Source organism: Myripristis murdjan, chromosome 8 (genome assembly GCF_902150065.1).
Source record: "Myripristis murdjan chromosome 8, fMyrMur1.1, whole genome shotgun sequence".
NCBI classification, from domain to species: domain Eukaryota; kingdom Metazoa; phylum Chordata; class Actinopteri; order Holocentriformes; family Holocentridae; genus Myripristis; species Myripristis murdjan.
Window position 1 is genome coordinate 17,918,530 of NC_043987.1, and position 17,695 is coordinate 17,936,224.

The window sequence follows — 17,695 nt, forward strand, 5'->3', positions numbered from 1 at the left end:
TGTGACATCTAGCATGCAAGGTTAATGTTATCTAGACAGTGTCAAAAGCAACGGTTTGGCTTTAGTACCCCAACCCAGTGGCTTGGTATAGCACCCACAAAAAGGCTACTTCAAAAACGACACCTGAAGCGTATGGAATTGACCTGCTGCAATGCAATTCTCAACCTCTTACAAAACAAATCTGCAATTCCTGTTTCCAATATCCCATTTTATTCACATACAAGGGAGCTGGTAATTGACTGTTTTCAGTGTCAGGATTTTTGGTTTTTATTTAATTTTACTTTTTTTTCTCAATTTCCGTTTTTTACCCTCACATGGGTACTTCCCCCTCCCCGGAGTCCCAGACAGTCCGTTGTGGTTGTGCAAGGGAGAGAGGAGGGCTTGTGTTTTAACATAACTCAGTGATGTTCTCATCTCTTCAGCACTTGCATCCTTAAGCTGCCTCATCATTGAAACAACCCATCCCTCCCTTCATCTCCCTCATTCCCCCAGTACCCAAATGCACTATACCCCACATTCTCCTGAGAAAAAACAAACACAAATCTGCTTTCCTTTGTCTCCTCAACAGTAGTCATTCTGACAAAAGCAGGGTTGGCCAACACCAGTCCCTTTTTCTTTCTCTTCTTGTACCTCCTCTATCTCCTCACAACCCCCACTCTCAATTTATTTTCCTCAGTTTTTTCGATAGCGGTTCTTAGGCTTCTCACCACAGCCAGTAGCCTCACAGGAGGATAGGCCGGGCTGCTTGCCGGAGTTGATGCTGCTAAGGAGGGCGGGCAGCTCAACAGTGATTGCCCTCTCAATCTTATCTAGAAGACAGCCGCCCATGTAGGAGCACTGAGCTGACAGAGCCTTGAAGTTGGTGACTGGGTTGATGCCAAAGAAGTCACGGTAAGCGTCACGATTGGGCAGGTCAAATTTACTGACATTGGTCTTGGCTAAAATGGACTTGAAAATGTAGAACTTGTCTGGGTCATCCACAATCTCCTTGAAGACCAGTTCGGGGTCACTGAAGAAGCTCATCTTGTCTTTGAAGGTCTGGACATAGCGGTCCACTAGCAGGCCGTGGATGCGCACACGGATGCCGTGTTGGCGGATGAAGGCAATCTTGTTCTCCAGACGGTTCTCGATCACCTGGTTGAGATCTTCCAGGAGGGAGATCTCCTCACGCTTGAAGAGCTCACGGCTGGTGTCAGGTGCATAGTCATATGGCCAGAAGGAGCTGACATAGACGCGGGGAGGTTCGGTCACATTGATGAGGGGAGCCAAGCTCCAGAACAGCGCTCCGTAGACTCTCATTAAGTCCTGGGTGGCCAGGTTGTCAGCCTTGTTGAGGATAATGCGGATCTGGGACTCGCGACCTTTCAGCTGTCGGAACAGCATCTCCAGCTCCAGGCCCACGTCCAGTTTGGTGGGGTCAAACACCACAAATATCAGGTCAGCGCGATCAATGAACCACTGGCAAACATCATTGAAGGGGTAGCCTAGGTGGGAAAACACAAATACGTCAGAAGTTTGATCAGCAATGAGCACTGTTAGTTTGCATGTTCTCCTTGTGTTCATAGGGGTTTCCTCTGCAGTCCAAAGACATGTAGAATGAGGGTAGAATGAGTGTGTAACCCTCCTGCAAGTCACGCTGTGTAAGCTCTTCAGCCAAATGACTAAACCAAACTGCAGTTGCACCCTGCTGTGCTTGAATTAATTCAGTATCACAAAGATCAAAGTCCCTAAGTAAAACTGACTAATAAAGAGATTTGTTAGACTTGTGTTGATTGAAAAACTGCACACTGCAGGTAAAACTTTTCCACCTGCTGATACACTTTGCACCCTGTGCCTCACCTCTCTCCTGCTGCTTGCGGTTCTCAATGATTCCAGGTGTGTCGACAAAGGTCACGCGCTCCAGCAGCTTGTGGGGCATCTCAATACCGATCAGCTTTTCCAGGAAGTTCTGTCCGAACTTTTCGAGGGGAGAAAAGGAACGGGAGCTGTCTGCTGCCATAACAATACCCTCCACAGAGCGGATCTTCTCTCCATGCATGATTACAGTGAACTCAGAGGTAGTAGGCTCAGCTCCTGAGGACATGGTCAGGAAGACAGGGATAGAAGGGTTAGCAAGTACAGTATTAGGAAGAGACAAAGAGTGGAAAACATGGTACACTCATGAAAAAGTGAAATGAAAAACAGTTATGACACACCAAAGAAAAGATTGAGAATGATGAGGTGAGGTATGAGGAGAATGAAGTTCCATGATGGAAAGGGAGGGGGGCCAGAAGAAGTGCACAAAAAATAAGTGGAAAAACTAGGCTGAAAATTATATTGTTTTTCAGCTCTCAACTCTTTCAGAAACAGAAAATATTCAGTTTCTGAACTGTTGAATGGGTTGTTTCAAGCTAGACATGTTAGCTTATTGTTGCTAAAATCAGTAGTTAGGGATAGGCCTAAAAGTAGATATGAGATAGTGCAGGTGACTTTAAGGACACCAAAAATCAGTATGGAGTCTGCTAGATGTGTTTTGAGCCTAATTCAGCAGAACATCTGTGTTGAGAGAGGCCCTCATGATCAGCTCTGTGAAACTGTGAAATGACTGGTCGTCTAATGCCCTCTATAGTCAGCCCCCATGCATTAGTACATCACTCTGAATATGAAGCCTGAATTGCGATTCTGCATGAATGGACCCTGATTATGGCACAAAGGATTGCAACATTAAAATACTGCTAATTTAAAAAAAAAAAATGCAGAACCCACCTGTGTAGAGCTGGTAGGGGCTGTCCTGCAAGCCCAGGAGGTAATTGATCATGGAGGACTTGCCTACACTCCAGGGTCCCAGGAACAACACCATGGGCTTTGAGGTGATCTCTCCATCTGTGGGGCGAGGACAGAGAGCAATGATTGAAATCCCACCAGGATGGAATATGGATGATTTAGAACTTCTCAAGTTCATCTCAACCTTTAAATGAGAAAATAGAAAAGCATGTTCAGTTCACAATTATAGTGAAAAATAGAGGCAACAGTCCAACACTGTTGACTTTATTTGTTATTGATGCAAGGTGTGACAAGTTGAGATGGTCTTTGCAGACCACCAGACCACTGCAGACAAAAAGAGGCCAATGTGTCTTACAGATTTCCCATTTCCTTTTGAGCTTCTAGGGATTGCTTTTTGAGATGAACTATGCTTTTAATTCTCAGATACACCAAGACGCACATCAGTACAGCACTGTCAATCTCAATCCACCACAAAGAACAATTACATAGATATTTTTAAAACTGAAAATGGAAAATAAAAGAGGGAGCTGAGAAAAATAGACCAAAGAAAATTGTGTCAAACCTGTGCTCATGCTAGGAATTTTTAAAAGCAGGATAAGACAAATCTCAATCAAATGCTGCAGCCACGTCTCAGTGAAACACAATAAAACAATGTCATTACACTGATAAGAGACTAACGAGGCGTATGAAAGGGCGAAGCTTTCATAGCAAGCTGTGTTTTTCATGGCAAGCTGTGTGTGTGTGTGTGTGTGTGTGTGTGTGTGTGTGTGTGTGTGTGTGTGTGTGTGCATGAGTGGACATGGTGTTGGGGTGGCAGGGCTCAGTTAAGTATTGCTGTATTGGTCCAAGCAAGAATTAATTCAGCCATCTAAAAAGTTGAACAAAAAAATAATTGAAAGTAAGAATATTTCCATATGAGGCACTTTGCACTTTGAATGTTTAAGATGATATAAAGGGGAAAAAAATATCGTGACAGAAGACATTATCAACTAAAATATACTCCTAGCCAACCACTGACCACCCCGTCCCACCATATGTCCCCTCCTCAATCTGCGCATCCTTTGCTTAAGCCAGAACCGCACATGCACCCCCTCCACATTTCACACCCAAACTAAACATCTGAAGACTTAAATCTCCTGTCTAAATGCATAATGCACTAACTTGACAGACACAAGTCATATTTATTTAGCTTTAACTTTAACTAACTGACTGAATGCTGCTGAATACGCAACCCAGGGTAGTGTTTTTTAATCTATTAGTTCACAAATGGTTTCATTTTAATTGATTAGTAAATGTTGAAGGAAAATTTGAATTTGCCTGCACATTAATTTTTGGGGATACTAAAATCCACCTTTCTTGAATTTGAAATAAACCCAAACTACCTGGATTAATATCCTTGGATTACACTGCTGTCCAAACTGATATGAAATTATTATAACACCAGAGATGAAGTGGTGCTATAATTGGAGTCATAATCTGGTTGCCAAGAACAACCAAACTGGTCTGTTTTGAGCATTTTTGACAAATGACAGGGATCTCAGGGGTGTATGATGACAAATGAAGGTAGGGGAAGGAAGGGGCAGAGCACTTCAGGCAGTGCCATGCACAGGGAAGCCCTGCACTCCCCGCGTCATACCCACCTGTTGCTGAGTCCCCCAGGGTTCGTCCGGGGTAGGCTGTTAGATGAGGGGAGCCAAGGGGATGGGAAAGGAAAGGAAAGGACAGGAAAGGGTAGAATACAGAAGTAAGAGGAGTATGGGGTTGGAGAGAGTGAGGAGAGCTCGGTAAGGGTGAGAGGTAAAGGGAAGGGGTAGAGTAACAATGTGCATGAAAGGATGGGAGATGCTGGCTGGAATCTAGTCCCATATTTGACCTGAAGTGTCAAACATGTAGCTCTACAAATGGATGATGTTCCTGTGCAGTGTGCTCAGCCTCAGTCAGTACTGTGACTCCAAGGAACATGGCATGATGTCTTAGTTGTTGTTAATACAATCTTTGATTGACTTAAAGGCCTCTCATTCATTGACAAATAATAAAAGATTATGTTAAGACTAAGTTAGTATTTCTACAATTTGCTTAAATGCCAAACCTGGCAAACCACAAGAGGGCGAGCTTTATTTCAGTTTTGGGAAAGTGCAGTTTATCTTTGGTAGCTCAGTGTCTCTGGAGAGTTTTGGGTTTACTGTGAAAGAATTACAGCTGAAAATCAGCCCCAAGTCACACAAACAGGGAAAATTACAAGAAAAAAAAGTCTTCCAAAAAGATAAATGTCAAAATGAGTGGATGAAAAGACAAAACTAGCAAGAGGGGAGAGATATCAAAAATTATACTATACCTTTTTCCAGGACCAAGAATGCCATAGCTTTCAAATACTGCTAGTTTTAGTACGGAATAGGCTTATTATAGGCCTAGAGTTGATTTATTAATGCATTACAGTTATTATTGCCTACAGTTAAACTCTAAGGGTATTTATTCTGCCCCAGCACAACATTTAGAATAAACCTGCCTAGGAGCCCAAAGGAAAAAAAAAAAAAAAAAACTTAATGCTTTAATTTATAGGCAGGTTATGTGAAGAAAATGATGTATGTGTGTATGTGTGTGTGTGTGTGTGTGTGTGTGTACAAACAAGTCAACAAATCAGTCACCAAATCAACCCAAACAGAGAACCCACACACTAGGACAAGGTGAAGCAGAGTGCAGACGCAGTCCAAGCCTCCACCATACCTGAGATCTCGTGCTGCCTCAGCTCATTGTACTTGTAGGCCTGCTCCATCGGCTTGATGGACGAGTGGTAGATCTTCCGCAATCTCTGCAGAGCCGCTGGAGGTCAATGAAATGCACAGGGAAAGGAGAGAAGAAAGAGGCAGAGGATTTAGGACGCAGTGGCATTTTGCTGATACAATGTCCCGTTAGCACAAATTCAGTTGAATCATTCTTGGGCTACATGCCTTTCCTTGAAATAACAGCAGATTGTGTGTCTCTGTTTTTGCCAGTAAAACCCACACAAATCACCCCTCACCCTTCCTCATTATGTTCAGTTAAAGGGAGACAGTACACTTGGTGGAGTACTTTGCTCTGATCTCAGATTTCTGTAGAGGGTCTGAAAGCCTTTGGAAATATAGCATTTAACCTGCTTGAAATGCCTAAATTTAGCTTGCATCACTTTGGTTGCATCATACGGGGTCCTGGCTCCAAGTTTAACAGTGAAGTTCTGTCCATGTCTATTAAAACATCCCTTTGAGTCATGCACATACACACACACACACACACTCATCCTGTGTTTTGCTTACCTGCATAGTCTCCTGACTTTTCCTCAGTGGCAAGCCGCAACGTCTCGTCGATGTGAGATCTGTCTCTGAGGGCGGCGGTTACCTCTTCTTCCTCTGAAAAGAAAAGTCAAAACAGTAAATTGGCTCATTCTCACCATGATGCAGCTGTCATGCATTAAGAGACTCTACGCTTTCTATGCTTTACCAGTCCTGTGATTTAGGAAACTATCACACGTCTAGCTTAAACTTAATTGGCACTGCCTGGATTCACTCGAATAAACCCGACAGCTAGCTCTCTCTTTAGTGGCCTGAGAGAGGAACAATGCATGTTCCCAAGTGGACGCAGATGGCAGGGCTTGGTGAAAACTGTCAATTAGCTGCTCCAGTGACAGTTTCATTATACAGTGCAGGCAAGAAGAGAAAATTTACACTTGGAGACTGACAGTAGCCCATTGTAAATGTTCCATAAAACTGTGCTGCTGTGACCAGCAATGTTGCTATTTGTGAAGACACATCAATCAATAAATCATGCGTCTCAATATCTAGCTGCACTCTTGGGGATGGCGGTGTACCACAGGGATAATTGGCAAATTAAATGCTTGAGGACAGGTTTACATAGGATGTCAATGTTAATATCAATATCAGCAACATCAAAGAACTGAAATGTCACATCTTTTGCATTAATTTGGATATGATCAAATCCTGGAGAGCACCCATGTCTCACAATTCCCCGGGGTGTGGCGGTGTGAACCAGGAAGATCTCCCAAATGCACCAGCCTATTGACTCTCAAAGAAAAAGGGGCTGCATGGGAGCCTGCTCTGCACTGCCTTTAGTTTGTCTGCTGCCTCTTGAACCCCACATGTCTCTGCTTTAACATTTTTTTCTTTCTTTGTTTTTCACTCTTGTCCCGCTTAAATGCAAAGCCTTAAGAGAGAAAGAGTTCACTCTAAATACGCAGGCATCATTCAGCTGAGCACCCACAAAATGTTTGACAAGTTGCTAGCGAGTGTGACATCTGGTGACAGGGAACAGTTCATATTGTTTGACTAATGTTTCAGCATCCTTTGCTGTGGTGCACGTCACATTTCAGTCCCCACACACTCTGGCTCCTTTCTGAAAATCTGTCCATCTGTCAGACCCAGAATGCACTGTAAATGAAAAGATGTCACAGGCAAATGTAGTCACCCCCTCATTCATTTTTATTCTTTCTTGAGAAATGTCATCTGGTGTGCATGTGTGCGCACTGTAAAAACATGCATTTGAAGACATAATTTAGTCTAAAATCTCATTTTTATTTAAGCAAGAAAAAATCAGGATGAACAAACTTGTTCCCAATGCAAATTAAATTGTTTTACAAATTTTCTTGAAATAATTGATGATTTTCAGGCTCATACTAGACTAAATGTCTTGTTAACAAGGACATAGTTACTAGGTGGGTGTGTACGTGTGGGTGTGTGGGTTGGTGGGTGGGTGTGTAGCAGAAAGAAAGAGTTCTCGAGAGAGAGAGAGATGCCGTGTTTGCACACCGGTGTGTCATCTCCATTTTTGAACGTATCGGATTGCTCAGTTCACAGCTGCTAGTACAATCAGCTCTTAATTTAGAAAGTGAACCCTAAAAATAAACAGACAAAGACATTTGTTTGACATCGCCATGGTTTAATAACAAAAGCAATGATCGAGAGAATGACTGGAGGGACTTCCCCAGTTTGATAAAGGATCAGGATGAGAATTTGGCACTGGACTGAACCGAGAACTCTCCAGTCCGCTTCCCTGTACATTAGACATTGATTTGTCCATAATTTATATTTCCTCTCTATTAAAGACTCATCAGGGTGTCTGTCCCCTCCATGTATGCCCAGGCCCCAGGAACTGGCCTGTCTTATGCCACTGTATGGGTGAAACCACCCACCCAGCCCCTGTTTGAGTCAAACCCACCAGGGGGAAAGGCTATATTTAGGTGCAGTTGGGAGATCTTCCTGGTTCACACTTCAGTGCTCTGGGGAGGGGGACGCTGTGGGACATGGGCACCATCATGAGATCTCTGCATTTGGCACCAAGCATAGATCCTTCCTTTATATATAGTTGAATATTTATGAATGTGGATTATTATAGATGATACAATAATAGATGTATAGATGATTAACCGCTGTGGTGGTATCATGTGTCAATCCTAATTCAGCTGTGGACTGTGTAAAGCACATGCCATTACGTGAATACAGTGGTGTCTTAATATAAACACAGCGTCAGCATGCTTCCTGTCAGTGCAGCCAAGTTAAATGCAGTTCACTGGCAAAGCAAATATATGAACAGATAATGATCAGTTGTCCTCTTGATCTTGGTTGAATTAATACATTTTTTTTGATGGTTCCTTACATCTCACATGTATATCTCTTAATATACCACCAAAAATTCTTTCAAAAGTCAAAGGAGAAAACACTCCAAAGTTGCAGCCATATAGTTATATGTGCTCAAAGAATAAAAAGCTGGACCTGGCGCCCAAGGCACAACTTTCTGATATCAGCCGGTGACTAGCAGGGACCCCGCTGAGTGCGGGTTATGCTTGGGTTGTGTAATAATCACCACAAATCACAAACCAACTGAAGTAAAGCAGAAGCACTGAATGTGTAAAGATTTTATCCGGGTTATTACTACAGTCACCTTAGGCCAGAGAGCCAAATCTTTGATCATGGTGTGTCTTCATGGTATGAAAGCTTAACTACATGCCAAAGGCCATTCCTTGTATGCTGTAGCTACCGTGTTTTTTCTGAACAGGATGTTCACTCAATGCAGATTTTCTGTCGTTGCACCACGTTCATCTGGCACAAGTGCAACATGTGTTGCAACAGTTTCAGCTTGCAACAAGCACATCTCTCTATTACAGTAATGTTCTGTTAATGAGATTTAACGCCGCCATACGTTATTCTGTTGCGTTACATCAACTGTGGCCTTTGCAGAGGGGTGGCAGAAATTTCAAGCTTCTGGAGTTTTCTAGCACAGATGTTGGTAGAACGTGTGACCGGGTTACTGTCTAGATCAGCAGCAGTTTCTGGTTACAGCAGAGGTCAGGAGGTCAGAGCTGGGGGTGACGGAGGCAGCTGGAGAAGCAATCTAAAACCATGTTCCTTGAAACAGTTAACCATACTGGCTTTAACCCCTCTCTCTCACGTCATGACAAATTATATCCAATGTTAGCAACAATTAGCCACAACTGCATTATTCAATCCATGAGTACTCGCACTTTTATAAAAAAAATTCAAACTTTCATATTCACTGTCACTGATTTCCTTTGCCATTTCAGATGTCATTCTTCGCTGTCCTCTGATTGTCTTCAACCTAAACAACCACAGCTAAACAAAAGGTTTCCTAGCTGTCATCACCTAGATATTAGCAATATGACTTCTTTTTGGAGTCAGACACGCTGTTTAGAAATGACTATAAGGCAAACTCAGCAGTGTTTTATGAAATCAGGGATATCCTAGGTTGTACTGATCCCTTATATCACTTCATTTATACCATTTGAGAAATATATAGATGCTTAAAATGTCACAAACTGCATATTCAGGCGTCCTTTCCACCTCATACTTTACAACTTGAACCACCAATGTCTACGTTTGTGTGTGTGTGTGTGTCAGTGTGTGTCTTATTCTGGAAACATCCAGGCAGTAACAGAGTAACCTCATCTCTGACATTCAGCACCTCAGTCCTTACACATTTACCGGTCTCCAGCCATGGTGCTAAATAGCTCCTAAGGTTCGCTCCAGTACTGTTTGGCTACACCAATTAGATAAATCAGCGTGAGAGGAGCTGACCCTGTCAGTGGGCAGCACCGCGGCCGCTTCCTGCACCCTAAACTTGGAGCTGAGCCATCAGCCATGTGGTCAATGACTTCTAGTGTTTCTGGCCAAGGGTCTGAGAGTGACTCGTTGCTTTGGCCAAAAGTGACGGTGCATTAAATTACGAGAAATATCTTCCAAAGGCCTGTTTGTTTACAAGTCTGAGCCTGTCATTATGCTTTATGTTTAACTGAACCAAAGTGGCTTTCAAATATAAATTGAGGCACAATTATGCTCAAGAAAGTAGTCTATGAGTTGAGACAGAAATGGGAAGCATCTGTCCGCCATTCATGGGAAATCAAGGGCATATTTTCAGTACATCAAATAATTTGTAAGCAGATCCCAAAACCTTAGAGGAACAGTAATATATTTCATCACATATGCAGCTTTCACAGTAAGCCGTTATTCCTCTAGTTCACATTGCACCCAAGCACTAATGTAGAGACTTTCCACAGCAGACATTAATAATGACATATTCTATGGCTCAGTCTTTATATGAGCACTCAATAGATGCTCCTTTCAGCGAGGCTGCAGCGTGGTAGCAATGACACACCGCTGGTTAAGGAACAGGGCTGCACTGTCGATTCTCACCGAGTCAACCTGCTAAAAATAAGCCTGTGTAATGTTGCTCCCAGCACAGTGCAAGAACAAGAGAAACCCAAAGGTTAGCAGCCAGGATAAAAGGAGGGCATGAGTAATAATACAACAACTTGAAAAAGGAAAAAAGGTTCAATATCAAATCTATACATAGGATTAAATGTTTAGTTTTGATTCCAGAGAGGAGGTGTGTGTGTGTGTGTGTGTGTGTGTGTGACTTTAATAAAGGGATGTCAAAAAACAAAACTGGGTCATCTTTTATGTCTGTGAACTTGAAAAGCCAAGTGTACAAATCGTACTCATGAATTTGCGTATCATCCCTTCTCTTTCCCATTTCTCCTGTCACTCTCCGTTGTACATGCCTAATGAAGCAAAAATGAACATGAAAGCAATCTTCACAAAAGGATGTCTAAATGCCACTCCAATCAGTGAATTTTGGATAGATGATCACCATATGTCTATGCAAAACTGTATTTGCTTATATATGACTTTTACAAGTAACATTATGTCATCCTGTAGCACTATCTGATACGTGGCTGCCATTTTGCAACTTGAACACTCATCATGCCATGTGTTGGCTGCAGGTCAAGCTGAAGAGGACAAAAATCAGGCACTTCATAAACACTCCCATACATGGCCACTGAAAGGCAAATGGTTTAATCCAAGTCTGGATGGAGATGCATGAAAGTATCAGGCTATTCTCCAAGGAGGAATTACAATCCATCTTATAGTCTGTGTGCTTCCGTCACTATGAGGAAAGTCAGGATGACCTTTGAGGGGGACACCAATGATGATTGGAAATGGAAGTTCAGCTGGCCATAGAGTGCTTCTGGCCTTCAAGAAACACATCCCACCTCATCAAAGCAGCAGGCCAGCCCCTGTGATACAGCAAGCTTACTCAAGCCTCTGTAACCTGAATCTTCACTGAGAAGAGTCATATCTTTTAGCGCTGGCTTCTTGAGTGGGCCTTAATTGCTGTGAACTTGTTAACACCTTCCCATCTAGTCGGTCCCCGATGTAGGCCACGGGACAGAGCTCCACCAAAATCTGAGAGGCAGTCTTGCCTGTGGATGGCAGACCTTGCATCAGCACTCTAAATTAACCCTGCAGGCGCCAGGGGAGCAGATTTGAACCCCGGACATCTGCCACCAGGACCATGTGTCCTAGCTGAGTCTGTTGCCTGGCAACCCTCCTCAGTTTGGAGAAACATTCTGGCGGCTTCTGCACATCATGTTGGAATGTTTGTGGTTTAAACCTGCCATGGGTGCTGGATTTGGCCTCACCAACTGGGTAAGTCATGCCTCAACTATAGATGAGCATTAGCTCAGTGCTGCAAAGGGAGATGCTTGTCAAGGTTAAGATATGGAGGCTATTAAGTGATTAGTAGTCATGCCGAATCAATTGTATTGATGTGCATCTTTTGTGCAAATATTTTTTTTTCCAGACTTCAAGTGTCAGTTAACATCAAGTGTTAAATAAGAATACAGATTGAGATTTGGCGTCTCAAAGTCATAGTGTAGTGTGCAAAATGTTGCATATTGGACATGAAGTCCCATGATAACATCATTTAATCTGCTCCAAGCTCAAAATTGAGAAGCGCCCCTGTGTGTTATGTCCGTGTGTGTGTGTGTGTGTGTGTGAGTACGTGTGTGGTGTGTTATGTGTGCATGTGCAGTCATGTGCATTTACACTGTGTATATTCGGTGCTGTATCTGTGTGAGTGTAAAACCCTTAGATCATGTTCTGCGAGCAGCACAGGGGAGGTAAATTGAATTAAAGTGAACATGATGAGGCCGGCAGGTCTAGGGCTTCCAGTGAGAGGATTTATCCTGAGCACGGGGGGATTCAGGCAACCTTTACTAAAGGCCAGGGGGTTTCCACAGGATAGATCCACTGGGAGCCAGCTGTTTAATGAAAAGTTAAACAGACACTCTCCATAGATCAGGACTTTTATAAGCACTGCTCTGCAAAATGATCAGTGAGCTAAATGGCCTTTCGAGCAAATGGAAACCAATTATTGTAGCGACTTTTCAAATAAGAGACAAGGACACCATGTGCATGTTTAAATTGAAACAAAGTCTTATTAATACTCCACAGCACCATCTTATTTTCTCACTGCCCTGGGTCGGAGGTGTGGGAGCGGACAGGTTTGGCTTGTGCTGGGTGTGGTGAGAAGGAGCCACAGATGGCAACAGGTGGTGTAGCTTGTGGAGTTAGTACCCCCACAGAGTCAGAAATAGCCCCACAATGGGTCAGAAGATGGACAGAGGAGGGGGACAGAATGGCTGCCTCCTATTTTAAGGTTTTGAGTGTGAGTCAGTCTGGAGACTCAGAGACATCCACATCCCCCAGGGCTGGATGCATGATATACTGTACACAGACTAATCAAGTGATATCTATGGATGCATCCGGTGAGCCAGAACTACTCTGGTGTATTATGACACTGTACATACTGGTGTAAAATACTGTACTAAAGACATGAAAATTTCATAATCTTGATAGTATGTAAGATATATTTCTTCAACACACCAGTATGTAATCGATTTTAAATTTCAAAGAAATATAACTTATCTACAACAGTTAAAATTATAATTCAAAGTCTACATTACATCTATAGTCCACACCATGTCATGTAAATCTATGTTTCACAGTTAGAATGGCTTCAGATGGACGGGCAAAGTACTTTCTACTTGTATCCAAATACAGCACAGGAATGCATACTCTTTTACAGTAATGACGATTCAGAGAACCTCAGCGTGACTGGGTCAAAACTCACAAGGGCCTCGCTGGCCAATGTCATAAGTTGTCATGCTATAGTGACATGGGCCACATCTGAGTGGTAAGTCCAGTCAGAGATCACAGAGATTAGTTTGAGGACATGGAGTGGCATTAGTGGCTAAAAGAAAGGCGTGAGGGCAAAAGCACTTCACTCTGGGGTGTTGATCTGATGCCACTATCCCGACTCTCCTGTTAGAGAGCCAGGAGAGGACGTCAAGTGCCCTTGAGGTGCAGGGGCTTGTCCTCAGGAGGGGTGTGGATTAAGGGGGCTGACCATGACTGGTGTGCCCCTTCTAACAGCGCCGGAGGGGTGTCCCAGACATGCAGCGTGCCATGAGCGGGGAGCAGATGGAGCCAGTATGCCCTCAGCTTTCTATGTCTCCTCTCTTTCCTTTGAAGCCAGGGCCAAAGATGCTCCTCTGGCTACTAGTGTTACCACTCCCAGTAAAACACACTGGAGTGAGAACCCAACTCAGTCCCTGAATGAGCATAGACTCAGTAAAGAAAAGTGCATTTACTTTAAGTGAGAGGAGCAATAACCTTATGGACTGATTTTCCCACCGCAGTGTTTTTGTAAATGTTTTTGTAAATCTTAATGGTAATTTTGGCTCTGACACCCAAGATCAGTCCCAGTAAGTGTTGCAGTTTAACATACAGTAAATGAAACATGCATTCCATACATGATACGTACAAATGAGCTATAATTCCATTTGCCATTGCTATCTTTTAGGAGAAGGGACTGACAAGTTAAACCAAATGATTTTGGCAAATGTTCTATCTTTGTGGGCATTTTAACAACTGTGCCTCCTCTGATTGTAACTATTTGGAGGGTGACTGACTGAGTGTCACTCCAGGCCCAGCAGGAGGAACACACCTGACCCAACATGTGATAGTCTGACCTTTGACCCTGCTGAAGAGTGAGTCCCTCTGTGACAATTGTGCCAACACGACACAGAAGTCAATTACCACTTTGGTGGCACTTGGTGATGATGACAAAGAAGACGATGACAATGACAAGACATTAGAATAAATTATTAACACAGCAATCTTTGACCTTTTTGAGCCATGTACTAATGCCTTTACATAAATGTAATTATACAATAATAATTATAATATCAATTATACGACAAAAAACATTATTTTAGCAGAAATAATACTTCATTATGTCTTCAATGGGTGAATCTGATCTGATACTCAAAATCACAATATAGACAATGCTTACCCAGAATTCATTCAAACTGAAGAAATAAAATAAATGCAGTACATGTATTTGCTGCCCATTGAATCAAATACAGAGGGCTTTTCGCATTTGGTGGAAACCATGGCACATGAGCAAAGGATGAGTCTAAGATTTCACAGCAACAAGATCACCAAGTCATCATGTAACTCCTGCTGCCACTTTCAGCTGTTTGCTCACAAAATCACCTTCTCCAAACATAGTAAGGAGGAATATTGTTAGGATATAAAACTTAAAGTGTTTTTGTTGGGACTGGAAAATTGATGATTTAACATTATTGGTACAATATAATTCCATTTGCAGAAACTAATCTTTAATTCCTTTGTAGACAGCCCACAGCAGAAACTCAACTTATGATATCACGGTATCAACCTGACTTCACATTCATTCAGGGCGAGATTAGCCCCTCTGTGCCTCTCTAGGTAGTTTTATTGAGTTCCTGACAGCGATCAAACAAATCAATAACACAAATAATCACTCTGAGTGGCAAGGAGGTGGTGAGGTGGTGATTCTTGTACTTGTCCACAACTGCAGTGGTTGATGTGAATCAAAACTCCTGTCTGCTCTGCTCTGGAAATCAATACAAAGTATCCAAATGCAGTTGATTTAGAGAAGGAAAGACACCTGCACAAGCCTGGAGAAGGGTTGTATGAAGCAGTGCACTGCAGCCCCGGCCCAGACCTCAGCCCCTCCTGCCTGGAGAATGCATGTCCCTATAAGGCCAACTGCTGGGAATAAATTGCGATTGTGACAGTGCAGAGTGACAGCAGCTGTGCAGCGTGTCTAAAGGGGCTGGGAGGGGTGAGGTGCCAGGAGGGAGGGGGAGCCTGCAGGAGGGAGGGCGGGTGGATCTGTAGTGGACAGTGTTGGGTTTCAGGAGGCCTTCCAATCTTAGACACCTGACAGCAGGCCGGAATATGGAGGCCTGGCCCCGGGCTCTAGGGCTGAACGCCACCCCAAGGACGGACAAGGGTGACGGACAAGGGTAATAACAACTGCTCAGTTGCAGGCTCAGGGGACTGTCTGCATTTCTAGATGTGGTAACCTCTGGGAAGTTACAGATGATTGGCTCACTGTGGCATTCAGATCCATCAGTGCCAAGTAATCAAAGAAAATTCATTGCAAGCGGCAATAATCAATGCAGTTCATGATGTTACTGATGAGGTACAAAAACTATAAACACCTGAAACTAAGATTCATCACGGAAAATGCAACCAACTTAGTCCAGGCAATAACTCTGCAATTTTATCTCATCAAGACGTTTTAGTGAGTGTCAGTTAAAATCAAGCACAACGAACGAGGCAAAGAGAACAAATCGGTGCATGTAGATACAAAAAAGAGAGAAAGAGTGCTGCAGTGTGGCTACTCTCATCTCCTCTGAGACTTTCCATCAGCTGGTGCCATGCGTTAGGACAGCTGACACACGGTCAGTCCAAAGGAGAAGCCAAGCGCCAGCTCTTTCAAACTGGCGTCTCTGCTCTGAAACATCTCTGCTCCAGAGTCTCGCCGAAACACACGATAAAGAAGGCTTCAGTGTCCAATCATCAAAAAACAACAGAGCTGTCAGTGTTGTGTTCTTTTTGGATTTTCAGTACAAAAACAGATGACAAAGAGCCAGATAGATATGTCATTTTGTACAAATGTTACGTTTTAATCAGGAGCAGAATTTGAATAGTCCTGCTAGTTAGCAAATAAAGACACACGTGACATTTCTGTTTCTACTGGTGTCCCTATGACCGTCACTGTCCCCGCATACCCTGTCTCAGAAATCCTGTGCCATGCCTTGTTAAACTCTCAAAAACCCACACAATGAACACGAGAATCTGCTTGGACTACCTACTTCTGGCTACTGATCAAAAAGGATTAGGTGGGCCAGCAAATATCAGTGAAAACCACTGTCTGATCATTATAGCAGTCTGAATCAGAGTAGCTGTAGCTCAGAGCACTAGACTACCAAACTACCAGGTATGACAATAGTAGACACACAGCATGTCACTGGCTCATACATAAGCAGCACAGGTGCAATAAAGGCTACTATTGCTACAATGTGCACCATCACCAAACTTACTTAAACCAGGTAGACAAAACTCAGACATTTTACCCAAAATGCCTGTGGGCCTTACCTGCTGTGGCCTGCAGAAACAGCAGGGAGACGAAACAGCAGACTGAGACTATACCCTTCATGATGGCTGCCAGGAGAACTGTGATAGTTACACAGACTATATATACCAAGGCAGGAAGGTTAAAGGCCGTGCAGAGAAAAGGGGCGGGGTACAGAAAGGGCCAGCTGGTGGGTAGAGGGGGGCAGAGGTGCGTGTGTGTGCGTGTGTGTGTGTGTGTGTGTGTGTGCCAGGCGCTGCAGGCGTCAGAGAGTCACAGCATACCACAAGGACTCTACGTATACAAGCAGCTGACTCTCCTTTTTAGAGAGGTTGCAGCTTTGGGCTTCAGTCAGGGCTTCAGGGCTTCTGTCATTTAGTGAGGGATCACTACACTTCTATATGACAGTGATAATGCAAACTGCATTGAAAATATTATACATGTTTCAAAAATAATCAAGTTTCTAAGAATAGGAGTACTGAGCTGGGTTCTCTGGTCAGATTCCCTTTGACTTCAGAGGCAAAGTGGTTTGGATAGGAAGACATTAAGCCATGCAATTGCATTCCAATTAGAACAAATTATGATCCTCTGGATCAACGCTGACAAAATAATATCAAATTTAATGACTGAGGCATAATCAAAAATTGATGTGACAGATCACTTTCAAGAACCGCATCCTTTATCAAATTAAAAGAGGGAATCATAATAATGAGCATTCATGGGTGTTTCGCCAAATGAAGTCTAATCATTAAATGACTGTGACAGCTTTATGGCCTCGCCTCCACAAGCCGTTTGCAGTAAATATTCTACAAGTAAATGAGGTGCTGGCATTGGAGGGAGCTGCCGAACCCTCATTCTACAAAGGAAAATACATGCTCACTTGGCTGCCATGTTGGGAAATAATTCATCGTGAATGTGACATGTGTGAAAGAGAGAGAGCGACAGAGGGAGAGATGAGGGGCTGTGGAAAGGGAATGTCTGGCACATAAAAACCCCTGAGTCAAACTAGAATCCCTAACACAGCTAAACGCTAGGCGGATTACAGCTTTATCACACTCAAGCAGACACACTGTGCTGAACATAAGCTCACAATTCTCGGGAATAAACGTCTCAACAG

The 17,695-nt window shown here is 43.3% G+C and overlaps 1 protein-coding gene across 1 annotated transcript; it reads right to left on the bottom strand.

The window, feature by feature from the left end:
• Positions 1-359: 359 nt before the first annotated feature.
• srl (sarcalumenin) lies at positions 360-16,662 on the bottom strand. The gene is made up of 7 exons (XM_030057212.1): positions 16,602-16,662; positions 6,054-6,146; positions 5,488-5,583; positions 4,404-4,439; positions 2,746-2,862; positions 1,840-2,073; positions 360-1,484 (listed from the first exon to the last, which is right to left on the bottom strand). The coding sequence occupies exons 1-7, from the start codon at positions 16,660-16,662 to the stop codon at positions 673-675; spliced, it is 1,449 nt and encodes a 482-aa protein (XP_029913072.1). The 3' UTR covers positions 360-672.
• Positions 16,663-17,695: the final 1,033 nt, after the last annotated feature.